The 14815-nt window shown below is 38.7% G+C and overlaps 1 protein-coding gene across 1 annotated transcript in view; it reads right to left on the minus strand.

The window, feature by feature from the left end:
- Positions 1 to 14815, minus strand: part of SLC25A21 (solute carrier family 25 member 21) — a 485006-nt gene that overhangs the window by 187920 nt on the left and 282271 nt on the right. The window contains exon 2 of the mRNA XM_045848589.1: positions 6833 to 6881. Coding sequence (XP_045704545.1) covers positions 6833 to 6881 — 49 coding nt within the window. The remainder of the gene's footprint in view (positions 1 to 6832; positions 6882 to 14815) is intronic.

Consider the following 14815-nt stretch of genomic DNA (forward strand, 5'->3'; position numbering starts at 1 on the left):
GACCAGGCATGGGGACTTCTCTCAATATAAGTAAGCTCCCCTCTGTCTCTGAAAGCATGCTTTTCTTTTCCGCCAACAACTGAGTTTCCTTGGTTGAGTTAAAGCACTAAAGATGTCTACCAGAGCAGAGTGAACTGACACAGAAAGGAGCAGACCAGAGAGGTACAGAGCAGACCAACACAGAGCAGAGCAGACCAGAGAGGTACAGAGCAGGTTAGCCAGAGGGGGGCCTGGCCCCAGGGCCACCTCATAGCCATGTTGTTTTCACAGCAGTGCTGTATCACTGACTGTGCTGTTTTGCACTGAATAAAGTTTCTTTCTTCACTGCATCTCAAACTGGAGATTCCTGTTGGCACTGAATGGGTGCCAATGACCATGAGTTGACAAGGTCCACCCACAATTGTACACAAAGTTCTCTATATATGAACAGAACTATAAAACAGTATATACACACCTCAGGGGAGACTCTCAAGGGAGACTATGATTCTACCTAACTGCCATGTGTACAGCATTGCAGCCAAACCCCCTCTGCTAAAATCTGGTGAGAACAAAGCAACTTTCATGTGGCTAGCCTATGCTTGCATTAGGTCTACTCCTGGACTTATACTTACATGGAGCAGAATAAAGTATTTCCTATATAAAGCCAAGTGCCACAGTGCCCAAAATCTCTCCATAAAAGATTTATTGATTATAACTTCTAATCATCTTTTAAAATGCAGAGTGTGTTCCTGTTAGGCATGATGCATTGAAAATGCACGCTTACAAGCTAAATGTGCACTGATGAATGAAGAAGAAAATGTGATATGTATATATATGAGAATGTATAATGGAATATCATTCAGCCATAAAAAAAAAAAGATGGAAATCTTGCCATTTGTGACAACATGGATAATGAATGGACCTTGAGGGCATTATGCTAAGGGAAATAAGTCAGACAAAGAGAAATACCATGTGATCTCACTTATGAGTGGACTACATAAAAGAAAAAGAGAAAAAGAAAAAAAACCCCAAGCTTATAGATACAGAGAGGAGACTGGTGCTTACCAGGGCCTGTGGGTGGAGGATGGGCACATAGATGAAGGTGGTTGAAAGGAAAAAACTTTCATTTATAAAATAAATAAGTCCTGGGAATGTAATATACAGCATGGTAACTATAGTTAATAATACTGTATTGTATATTTAAAAGATGCTAAGAGACTAGATCTTAAAATTTCTCATTATAAGAAAAAAGTTTTAATTATGTGTGGTGATGGATGTTAACTAGACGTACTGTGGTATCATTTTGCAGTGTGTGCATATATGGAATCATTATGTTGTATACCTGAAACTAACATAACATTACATGTCAATTATATCTCAATAAAAATATGCATGCTTATGTCAGCTTTTTCTCCAAATCCCACTAAAATCGCAGTATGTCAGTCCTAGTTGTGTCTGTCTTCAGACCCATTTCTCACTCCTCCCTTGTTTCGCTCTGCACTGTTATGCAGGAGTTCTGCCCTCTGCTAGGCTGGGCTTCCATGCATTCAGATATGGAAGCACTGACGGGAGACTGAAGAGTGTGGAAAAGAAGAGACCCAGAGTATTTCACTTCCTCCTTGTCTGCCTCAGGCAGTGAATTTCAGGCAGTGGCTGGTGCTTCTCTGTGCCTCCAGCTTTTACTAGACAGATTTGCTACAGCTGTAGCTCCTACCAGGAAACCCTGGCCCCTGGCCTCAGGTAACACCACCACTCCCCTTGATCAGTCCAGCCTGGGGTAACAGAAGCAATCATTTACAGAGTGACATAAATAATGAAAAATAAACCCTGTGAAAGAAAAATTTGGAAATACATATTTAGAATCTGTTGTCTTTCATTCAACAATGAAAAGGATTATGCACAGATATATTCCCCAAAGACTAGATTTTAAGAAATAAACACATTTACTTTGCCATACTCCAGCACATGAGATATTGTAAAAAACAAGCCATTTCTATACTCAGGTTAATTCAATGAATCACCCTTCAAGTAATAATATCTAAGGATGGCAAAAACAATCCACAAAGAAACTTGTAAAGCAAGTGAGGTTGGGCCTGATGTACACCATGCCCCACTTGGACAATGTCTACAATGATTTAGACCCCAGTGCCCTTGGAAGTCATTTAGAAAAGTGACCTGCTTAAATAACTAGTGCTACATCATTTCATCCACTATCTTTGACAGTGTACAGTTTATTTTATTTAGAATTATAGTTGTGTCCTAAACCACATAAGAATGAAAAAGAGTTTAGCATTATTTAGTCTGCTCTGTCTACTCCTATTACCCGTGTGTTACTGTCCAGTGATAAGTCCTACCAATCTTACATATTCTACTTCTGTTGCAAAGTTAGTTACACATATATTGGACTTTCAGTTTACTCTATGGTTGTGGGGTTTTATTCAATATGCTCTATATTATTATGCAGGTCAAATACCAGCCAGTGTCTAGTTCCCTTCTCCTTTAGAGCAATTGGAAGGATTATATTTTCCATCCTCCTGGAAGCCAGGCAAGGGCTTGTGACTAGTTCTAATAAATGAATGCCATTTTCATGAAAACATCTACATAAAAAGGGAGATATAAAGCACCAGTAGCTTTGTACATCCATTTAAAAAGTTATTCTACTCATCTCCAGTACAAGGAAATGATATAGTACTCATATGCAGATTTTTGACTGTGGGAGAGGTTGCTGTTCATTACCCCACTTTGTTCAAGGATCAACTGAACAATAGTTTTTCAAATTCATTGTGATGAGATTCTTATTAGCTCATCAGATTGTGAGTTCTTTGAGGGCAAAGCTAGTCTGGAAACCACATATACTAGATAGTCAGTACATTTTTGTTGAATCTGTGAATGAAGGATTGAGTGACTGAATAATCATAATTTCAATACGAAGTTTTGTTTAAATCATTCTTGTTTCTCTTCCATGCTCAATCTAACACTTCACAAATTTAGGCAATTGCCTTTAAGTTACACTTTTATTCCTCAGTGAGACTAGCAAAAACATCATGGCTTTTCAAAGAAGGTTAATATGAAGTCTAAGAAGGAAATGCCAGTGAATTTTGCTTTTTGTTTATGAACCCTATAAAAAGATAGTCCAGGGAGTGTACACATCTTATATTTAAATATAACTTGTGGTTTTGTTCTTTCTCTGTTTCAGTTTGGTGACTTGAGGCTGCTTGGGTTGAATGTGTGCAAACTCCCAAATTCATATTTTGAAGCCTTAACCCCCAATGTGATGGTATTTAAAGGTGGGACTTTGAGGTTGTCAGTAGGCTTAGATGAGGTCATGAGGATGGAGCCTCCATGAAGGGATTAGTGCCCTTAAAAGAAAAAGAAGAGACATCAGAGCCCCTTTCTCTGCCGCATGAGGCTAAGGCAAGGTGACTGTCTACAAGTCAGGAAGACAGCCCAAACCAAGAATCACAATGATTGGCACCTTGATCTTGAATTTTCCAGCCTCCAGAACTATGAGAAACAAATGCCTGTCGATTAAGCCGCCCAGTCTATAGTATTTGTCATAGAGCCTGAGCTAAGAATGAGGTCATAGTCTCATCCTCGCTACCTCTATTAGAAACATAATATGAATGAATTCAGCAAAGTAGCAGGATACAAAATTAACATAGAAATTAGATGCACTTTTCTATGCCAATAATGAACAAACAGAAAAGGAAATTAGGAAAATAATCCCATTTACAATTGCTTCAAAAAGAATAAAATACCTAGGAATAGACCTAACCAAGGATATAAAAGACCTGTAAATGGAAAATTATAAGACACCAAAGAAAGGAATTGAAGAAGATACAAATAAATGGAAGCATATACCATGTTCATGGATAGGAAGAATTAACATCATTAAAATGTCCACAGTATCCAAAGCAATCTATAGATTCAATGAAATTCCTATCAGGACTCCAATGACATATTTCACAGAACTAGAGCAAATATTTCAAAAATTTATATGGAACCACAAAAGGCCCCACATAGCAACAGTGATCCTGAGAAGGAAGAAGAAAGTTGGAGGAATAATGTTACCTAATATCACACTACACTATAAGGCCATAGTAATCAAAATACATGGTACTGGCATAGAAACAGACACTAGATCATTGGAACAGAATCAGAGAGCTCAGAGATAAACCCACACTTTTATAGTCAATTAATAATTGACAGAGGAAGCAATCATATACAACGGGCTAAAGATAGTTTATTCAATAAATGATGTTGGGAAAACTGGCCAGATACATGAAGAAAAATGAAACTAGATCACCTTCTTATACAACACACAAGAAAAAATTCTAATAGATCACAGACTCAAATGTTAGTTCTGAAACCATAAAAATTCTAAAAGAAAACACAGGTAGCAAAATCTCAGACAGAGCTCATGGCAATATTTTATCAGGTATATCTCCCAAGCAAGGGAAACAAAAAATTAAATAAATGGGACTACATCAAACTAAAAAGTTTTTGCACAGCAAAGGAAATCATCAACAAAACAAAAAGGCAACCTACAGAATGAGAGAACATATTTGCTGTTTTATCTGATAAGGGGTTAATATACAAAATTTATAAAGAATTTACAAAACTCAACACCAAAAAAACAAACAACCCAGTTTAAAAAGTGGACAAAGGACTTGAATGGAGTCTTCTCCAAAGAGGACATACAGGTGGCCAATAGACATATGAAAAGATGCTCAACATCACTTAGTCATCAGAGAAATGAAAATTAAAACCACAATGAGATATCTCACATCTGTCAGAGTGGCTATTATCAATAAATCAACAAATACCAAGTGCTGGCAAGGGTGTGGAGAAAGAGGAACCCTCATGCACTGTTGGTAGGAATGTAGATTGGTGCAGCTACTGTGGAAAGCAGTATGGAGATACCTCAAAAAATTAAAAATGGGTCTGCCTTTTGACCCAGTGATCCCACTTCTGAGACTATATACAAAGGAACCCAAAACACTAATCTGAAAGAACGTAAGCACCCCTATGTTCATTGCAGTGTTATTTATAATCACCAAGATGTGGAAGCAGCCCAGGTGTCCATCAGCAGATGAGTGGATAAAACAACTACGGGGCATTTACACCATGGAATACTACTTGGCTGTAAAAGAGAAGAAATTTTTACACTTCTACAGTATGGATAGATCTGGAGAATATCATGTTAAGGAAAATAAGCCAGTCCGAGAAAGACAAATACAATATCATTTCACTCATATGTGGATTCTAATGAATGAACTGAACTAATAGGCAAAATAGAGACAGGCTCATAGAGAGCAGGATGACAGCTGGGTGAGGGATGGTGGAGGTAAAGGGGTGGAAGGATTGAACAAAAAAGAAGAAGGACTCATGGATATAAATAACAATGTGGTGATTGTGGGGAGTGGAGGGAGGTATAAGGGAACTAAATGGTAATGGAAAAATACAATAAAAAATTAAAAGTAAAAAAAGAAAACAAATGTAATATGATATGCACACCATAGTCACCTTCCTTGCTTTCAGCAGCCAGCCTAAGATTCTGTGGCCTCTTTAGGTAAATTAGCAATGTGTCCATTCACTGACCAGCCTAGCTCATTAAGTACAGCAGTCCCCCTTATTTGTGGGGAATCCATTCTAAGACCTTCAGTGAAGGCCTGAACCGTGGATAGTACCAATCACTATAGATACTCTGCTTATTTCTATCCATACATACCTATCATAAAGTTTAATTTATAAATTAGGCATAGTAAGAGATTAACAACAATAGCTAATAATAAAATAGAATGATTATATGAAAATACTATAATAAAAGTTATGTGAAATTGGTTTCTCTCTCAAAATACCTTATTATACTACACATGCAATGTGGATATGTTAGACAAAGAAGTAATTCATGTCCTGGGCAAAACAAAGTGGGACAGTGTGAGATTTCATCATATTACTCAGAAAGGTGCACAATTTAAAGTTTGTAAATTGTTTATTTATGGAATTTTCTATTTAATATTTTCAGACTGCAGCTGACTATCAGTAACTGAAACCTCAGAGAAACCGTGGCTAAGGGGGGACGACTGTATTTCCTAACTGTGGCAGTAAGGGTTGTTCCGCCCTCTCATTGCACGGCACTTTTTGCCATTACACTACAGTCTAGGTGTAGTGTGCTTGGGTTTTGCACAATACAAATGGAAACTTGCACTACATTCTCAGAGCTTCTAATTTGAATAAAAGAGTCCCACAATTCAGCTACATGTTTAATTTTTTAAAATGTTCCAGATCATATTAAAACTCATAAGATTTTTTCTCTTGATAAATAGATTTAATATGGTACCCTTATTTGTATCTGCCTTGAATAGCAAATGCATTTTTCCTGGAAATATGGCATTTTGCATTGGCAAACAGTTATAGGAATAAATTTGTTAAGCACCATTTAAGAAGTTTACTTGAAATTTTGGAGTCTCACACCAAAATGCTGACTATTAAATAGCAATCTGTTATGTGCAATGCCAAATGAAAGTCTGCTGTAATAATTCACTGGGCAAAGTTTAGTTTTTACATCATTTTGATAAATTTACCTCACTTAACCAGTTTAGCCACAAGTCATACCTCATGGTTACATGTGAAGGCGGTAAAATATATACTTTGAGATGACCTCAATCCAGAAATGCTTTTCACTGTTCACATTTTATCTGTCAAATAGTATTTTCTTTAAGAAGTAAATATAAATGCCATTATTGGGAGAAGCTACCGGTTTGGGACAAGTTCTAGCATTTAGTGTTCTGGCAGACCTTAATTTGGATATCAGCCAAAGTCAATAAAACTTGTTCATGCAGAACCTTACCTGGTTTTCACCACATCGAGGGGGTGCATCAGGCAAATTTCTACAAGACCTGAAAGATGATAAAGAAAAGTCTAATAAACACTTATGTAAGCACTGGTTCTTATTTCCTTAACCCTATTGATTTCTCAAGTATAAAAATTCAAATAAAAAACTTGGAACTTTGGACATGAAAGCTAATAGTTGTAGGCTAGTGGCAAAAGACAAAGGTATAATATGATTTCATTGCAGTGGAAGCAAGGTATGTGAGTGAGTACTTATTGGTGTCCTGGTAGAAGCAGGAAGGTAGTGCTGCAGGGAAAAGAAAGTGAAAAGGAATTAGATGTCCTAAATTCCAATCAACTAGGCAGGAATTGTTGTATATTAATCCAGTCCAATAAGTAGATATATGAGGGAGAAAGAGATTAAAGACAACAAGGGAGAAAAGAAGGGAGAGAAGATCTTTCAGCATCCCCTATGGTACCTACTAACATGGCAAATCAAGAACCTCAGCTTCAGTATTCACAAAATAAAGATAACACTTGATAACGGAGAACACATAGTAAGTGTTTACTATATGCTAGACATTGTCTAAGTAGTCCTTAGTTTATCTCATTTAACCCTCACTATAGCTCTTAGTGATAAAAGGTAATATTATCCACATTTTACAGCTGAAATAACTGAGGCACACAAAGTCAAATATATTTTTCTAAAATCTCATAGCTAGGAAGTAATCTTAATCTCATATAGCCCATAATCTAAACCATTGTACAGTGAGGAAGGATTTATATGGCTTTTGCAAATTCATTGGAAAGTCCCTTCCTATCGTCTGAGTAGATAAGAAGAAAAGTAATAATCATAACAGTTACCTTACCTGCAGTCCCGACACAGTGGTGGTCATTTACCATATTACCCCCAATCTGCACAACTACTGGCCAAGGTCAGTATTATTATCATTACCCACTTGAAGACAAGCAAACTAAAGTTGATAATGTTAACTGATTCGTCCTAAAGGCATCTAAGAACATTTGTGGGTAGTTTCTCTTTTTTCCCCTTTTAAATTATATTTTATTGATTATGCTATTACAGTTGTCCCAATCTTACCCCCTTTGCCTCTCTCCACTCAGCACACCCCACTTCCTCAGGAAATCCCCGCACCATTGTTCATATCCATGGGTCATGCATGTAAGTTCTACATGGACACTCCACCTCCTATACTGTATTTTACATCCCCATGGCTATTCTGTAACTACCAGTTTGTACTTCTTTTTGTAAATTTTATCTATTTTTTAACATACAGGTATTTTATTGATTATGCTATTACATTTGTTCCAATATTTCCCCTTAGCCCACCTCCACCCAATACCCCCATTCCCTCCAGCAATCCCCCCTTTAGTTCATGTCCACAGGTCATGCATATAAGTTCTTGGGCTTTTCCATTACCTATACTGTTCTTAACATCCCCCTGTCTATTTTGTACCTACTAATTGGTGATTCTTAATCTCTGCACCTTTCCCCCCATTTTCCCCCTTTCCTAACTGATAACCCTCCAAATGATCTCCATATCTATGATTCTGTTCCTGTTCTGCTTGTTTGCTTAGTTTGTTATTTGGATTCAATTATTGATAGTTGTGAATCTATTGCAATTTTAATGTTCATCACTTTGGTCTTCTTCTTTTGCTTATATAATTCCCTTTAGCATTTCATATAATAATGGCTTGGTGATGATGAACTCCTTCAGTTTTACCCTGTCTGAGAAGCACTTTATCTGCCCTTCAATTCTAAATAGCTTGGCTGGATGGAGTAATCTAGGCTGTAGGTCCTTGCTTTTCATCACTTTGAATACTCCTTGCCAGTCCCTCTAGTGTGCAGAGTTTCTTTTAAGAATAGGCAACTTTGCTTTTCTCTTGCTGCTTTTATGAGGCTATCTTTATCGTAGCCTTTGGCATTTTAATTATGATGTGTCCTGGTGTGGTCCTCTTTGGGTCCATCTTGTTTAGGACTCCCTGTGCTTTCTGGACTTGTATATCTACTTCCTTCACCAAATTAGGGAAGTTTTCTTTCATTATTTTTTCAAACAAATTTTCAATTTTATGCTCTTTCTTTTCTACTTGTGGCACCCCTCTTATTCAGATATGGGTATGTTTAAAGATGTCCCAGAGGGTCCTAAGCCTATCCTTGTTTTTTAATTTTTATTCTTTTTTTCTTCCTGCTGTTCTGATTGAATGCTTTTTCCTTCCTTGTGTTACAAATCGTTGATTTGATCCTCAACTTCCTCCTCTCCACTCTTGGTTCCATGTGGATTTTTACTTATTTCACTTAATGTAACCTTCATTTCTGCTTGGGTCTTTATTACAGCATTGAAGTACCCAATGAGTTCCTGGAACATCCTGATAACCAGAATTTTGAACTGTGCATCCCATAGGTTGCTTATCTCCATTTTATTTAGTTCTTTTTCTGGAGTTTTGTTCTCTTTTTTCACTTGGGCCATATTTCTTTGTCTCCTCATTTTGGCAGCCTCCCTATTTTTGTTTCTGTGTATTAGATAGAGCTGCTTTGACTCTCTGTCTTGGTGCACCTGTTAAGTTGTATGGAATGGAGCCTTAGGTAATCGACAAGGCAGGACAACCCATGTCACTACTCTGCTGCTCTGTGTGGGGGAAGACTAGCAGAGGGGACATTGCTGCTTCCTGGCCTCTGGAGTTTTACCCAGGAGGAAGCTGTCTCCCCAGTTGCACTTCACTTTCTCCCCATATGCCACCAGTGCCCTTCCAGCTGTTGCCCTGGTACTGAATCCCAGAGAGTGTGGCTCTGCATAATTCCTAAGTATGCTGCAGACCCTTTAAGAGAGTGCAGTTTCTTCCACTGCCCCAAAGTCTACCGGATTTTACAGCCAGAAGTTATGGGGACTTATCTTCCTGGCACTGGGACCCTGGGCTGGGTGATTTGGCCTGGGGCTGGGATCCCTCATTCCTGAGGTAACCCTCCCATTTTTTATCTACCACACATGGATGTGAGACTTCCCATTTCCACCTCTGTGCCCTTCTGCACCACTCCACATCTCCATATCTCTCCATGACTCTCTGCATTGCCACTCTTTCTACTTGTATGGATGAATGTGGCTTCTTTAAATCCTTGGTTTTCAGACTTCCACAGAACTCAATTTTCTGACAATTCTGTGTGATACTTGTTTTGTAGTATAGCTGTGTTTTTTGCTATATTTGTGCATGGAGGCAAGGCATGTTTACCTATGCCTACATCTTGACTGGAGGTCTCCAATTTGTACTTGTTAATCCCCTCACTTCTTCACCCATTCCCCCCCATACCTTCCCATCTGGCAAGTATCAACTGCTCTGCATGATTCTTTCCCAGTCCTTCTATTTGCTTAGTTTGCTTTTTAGATTCAGTTGTTGATAGATAAGTATTTTTTGCCATTTTATTGTTCACAGCTTTGATCTTCTTTTTCTTAAATATTTCCCTTTAACATTTCATATAATAATGTTTTGTTGATGATAAGCTCCTTTAGTTTTTCTTGTCTTGGAAGCTCTTTATCTGCCCTTCATTCTAAATGTTAGTGTTCTGGGTAGAGCAACCTTGCTGTAGGTCCCTGCTTTTTTGACTTTGAATATTTTTTGCCATTCCTTATAGTTTGCAGAGTTTCTTTTGAGAAATCAGCTGACAGTCTTATAGGAACTCTTCTGATGGTAACTAACTCTTTTTCTCTTGGTGCTTTTAAGATTCTCTTCTTGTTTTTAACCTTTGGCATTTTAATTATGATGTGTCTTGAAGTGGGCCTCTTTGCATCCATTTTGTTTGGGACTCTGTACTTCCTGGGCTTGCATGTCTATTTCCTTTACCAAATTAGTGAAGTTTCGTTTCATTATTTTTTCAAATAGATTTTCAATTTCTTGCTCTTTCTCTTCTCTTTCTCACACCCCTATGATGTGAATGTTGGAGTGCTTGAATTGTTCCAGAGGCTCCTTACACTATCCTTGATTTTTTAGATTCTTTTTCCTTCTTGTTGTTCTGATTGTTTGTTTTTTGCTTCCTTATGTTCCAAATCATTGATTTGATTCTATGCTTCATCAACTCTACTGTTGTTTCCCTCTAATTTTTTCTTTATTTCAATTTGGAATATTTTGCTTCTGACTGGATCTTTTTTATGCTGTTAATGTACTCACTAGGTTCCTTGAGCATCCTTATAACCAGTGTTTGAACTTTGCATCTGATAGTTTGCTTATTTCCCTTTTGATTAGGTCTTTTTCTGGAGTTTTTATCTCTTCTACATTTGGGCCATGTTTCTTTGTCTCCTCATTTTGGCAGCCTCCCTGTGTTTGTTTCTATGTAGTAGGTAAAGCTGGTATGACTCCTTGCCTTGGTAGCATGATCTAATGTAGTAGGTGTCCTGTAGGGTACAGTGGCACAGCCTCCCCTATCACCCAAGCTGAGTACTTCAGGTGTGCCTTTTGTGTGGGCTGAGTATACCCTTTTCTTGTAGTTGAGCATTGATTGCTGTTGGCAGGTCAATAGAAGAGATATATCTAGGCCAGTTTGCTGCAAGGACTGGCTGTGACTACTGACCATCAGCCTCTGCCCTCTGTGGAGAACCAGCTGTTCAGGGGCATGGTGGTGGTACTTTGACATGGCCTATAGCTATCCATGGGTGAGCAAGCTCTGGGGTTTCCCCATTGGTGCAGGCCAAGGTCAGCTCCCACCTGTGTTCTGCCCAGGGCCATCCAGCTTGAACTATAAAGCAATCTAAGATGCCGCTACTTGTGCTGTGATTGGAGGTTCCCAGGGAAAGCTAAGCTGTTTATGTAGGCTGGCTGCTGCTAGTGCCTGACCTGGAGCCACTTAGCAGGATGTATGTGGGCTGAGGGCTCACTAAAGCCAGCTGTTGCTTGTTTGAGATGATTTAGGAAGTTGTGAAGCATGAGCCAAGACCAGTCATCCATATGGAAAAGCCACTCTTAACAGCTTGAGTGGGCCCATAAGTTGGGTGGGATGGAGGCTCAGGGGATCTCCAGGCAAGGGCAAATGGTGTTAGCCTTGTCGATGGAGTCTCAGATATGGCACCCACCTGCTGACTCTGTGGCTCTGTGGGGGAAGAGCTCAGAAAAGTAGCAATGGCCTCTCCCCAACTTTCTGTCTTGGAGAAAGCTGCCCCCCAGCTCTCACCTTGATGCCAGACACTTCAGCTCTTCCCCATATGCCACTGGTGACTTTCAAGCTGCTACCCTAGTACTGGAGCTCAGAGGGAGTGAGTCTGAGTAAGTTTGTGTGAGGGCTCTTTAAGAGGAACTACTTGGGACTCTGGAAGTTTCTTCCAGCAACTCAATCCCCACTGATTTTTGCAGCCAGAAATTATGGGGACTTATATTCCTGGCACTGGAACCCTGGGTTGGGAGGACCTGGTGCCCACACCAGGGGACTCCTCACTCCTGAGATACCCCTCCTGAATTATTAGCCACCACATGTGGATGTGGGGTAGCCCATTCCATGTTTCTGTGTCTCCATGTCTGCACCCCTCCTACCAGTCTGGATGGATGTGGTGTCTTTAATTCTGTAGTTGTCAGACTTTCATTCAATTCGATTTCTGATGGTTCTGAATGATGGTTGTTCTATAGTTCAGTTGTGATTTTGATGTGATTGTACAGGAGGTGAGCTGTGTTTACCTACACCTCGATTTTGGCTGGAAGTCTGTGGGTAATTTCTTAGGGACTGGCCATCTACCTCTCTTCATTTGTAAACTAATTCAATTTGAGCTTCTCTGTAATTTAGTTCTTCTTCCTCACCGTATTTATAGGCACAAATGTCTTTTATTCCTCTGCTACTCAGGTCCAGGAAGCTCAGAGGGCTTGTACCTTCTGAAGGCTGGCTTTGCTTCTAAAGAAGCTTAAGAGGTTCTTCCTGAGTAAGCCTGCTGTAGTTTACAAAGTCATATATATTGACCAAAAATGACTGCCTTATTTTGGTTAAAACTACAAGAACTCAATATCAATCGATTTCATTCCAGCAGGAGTGCTCCTTAGTCATTTGTAACTAGGTCACTGACCCAATCAGAGTCATGGCCTGGAGCCAGGAGAAAGGAGCAGAGATAAGGGGCAACAGAATTATGGGGCACAATAGCAAGCCTTTGAGCCACTGTTTTAGAGTAATGAAGAGGCCCTGTTATTCAAGACTGCAAACAGTAAGGTCTCAAAACACTACCTTTTGCTTGAAATTTCACATTCACCTTGCACCTGGAAGTAAGAATCAGGTGACCAGAGTTGTTGTCCTGGTGCCTTCAGGAAATGGTAATTTACCCCTGGAGGCATCAGTTCCTTTTCTGTAAAGGGAAAGGTTAAATGGTCTTGAATACCTTGGAACTCTACAATAGTATTCTATGTTTGTGTCTTCATTCTTGAATCTTATAATTCTAATTTGTGTTTTGTTACATTAGCTAAAAAAGAATAAAGCTCTAATCCCATAAATAAAGATTTGCCCTGGAAACTCAGACTTACAGAATAACATTCCTACCAAGCACTGCAGCAAGTAGAGGTCTACTAAGGGCACTTCCTTGCATCTCAGGAGCATAAAGGAATAAGACACTGACAATCAGTTTATCAAAGAAAGTGCACACAGCTTCTCCCATTGACTTGGCAATAGAAAAGAAAGCAAAAACAATCAACACTGAACAGCACTAGTTGGTATATCTCTTAAAAAGCTCACCAAAAGAACCAATAATCCAACTTCAAAAAAAAAAAAGCACTCTGGCTGGTGTAGCTCAGTGGATTGAGCACGGGCTGCGAACCAAAGTGTCACAGGTTCGATTCCCAGTCAGGGTACATGCCTGGTTTGCAGGCCATGACCCCCAGCAACTGCACATTGATGTTTCTCTCCCTCTCTCTTTCTCCCTCCATTCCCTCTCTAGAAATAAATAAATAACATCTTTTAAAAAAAGGCAAAGAGCAGATGGAGAGAAGATCCAAAAAAAAGTTATAAAGTAGCAATTTAAAAGTGATAGAAATAAAACACTAGAATAAATGGTACATGTTATATATGATTATAATTTTATGGACATATTAACTTTCATTTTTATTAAAATTGATGAATATTCAATATAGAGCATTACTTTAGAACAATGTGGGCACAATGAAAGTATGTCAAATGAATAATATTTCATATGCTGAGTGCATTTTATGTTTTATTTTTAACCGAAATATTTGTAGAATGAATCAATGCTACTTTGAAAAATAAACTACCTATAAACACACACACACATACACACACACACACACACACACATACACACACAAACCAACAGCAGAACTTGGAGAATCTGTTCACATTTATATGTACCAATTTGTTTATTCGCAAAGTTGTTCTTGTTTCCTTTGTGTTAATGTGCATTTCCGGTAGTAAGGTGTTAATAATTTCTCTTTTCCCAGAGAATAGTTATTTTCATTTGAGGCAATTGCTTATTTATCACAATAACAACCAAGCAAGAATTGCTATTAAATTTTTTTTAATTAGACAAAGAATAATTTTATAAGGCTTATACAAATTAAGAAAGCCCAAAGCAGGTTGCTATTGTGAATTAATCATATCATACATATTTTTAGTCTTACAAATTCATACCACTTCAGTAAGATTCAGATGAAACTGGTAATGCTACTGTATCATGGGCACAGAAAAGCATGGGCTAGCCTGTTCACCTAAACCTTGGGATAATCCCTGAATTCTCATCTCTTTGAATTGGCTCAAGTACATGCCTTCACCTGAGCAAATGTTTCAGGGAAGGATTAACACCTCTCTGTCACAAACTTTCCCTCCAGCCTCTAACCCTTCTGAGGTGGTCTCCTGGCCTGTTTAAGCACAAATATGCACTAAACATCAATTCCATCCCCTTCCTCTATTATAACCTGAACCACACCTCTTTTCTGAAGAAAAGTACCAACACGATCATGCAATGACCAGCCATAATTGGTGAAAGAACAGTTTCTTCTCAGTGTTCAGTTCCCTGTG

This window comes from Phyllostomus hastatus, unplaced genomic scaffold, assembly GCF_019186645.2.
Source record: "Phyllostomus hastatus isolate PE091 unplaced genomic scaffold, TTU_PhHast_1.1 phas_contig_62, whole genome shotgun sequence".
In the NCBI taxonomy this organism is placed as follows: Eukaryota; Metazoa; Chordata; class Mammalia; order Chiroptera; family Phyllostomidae; genus Phyllostomus; species Phyllostomus hastatus.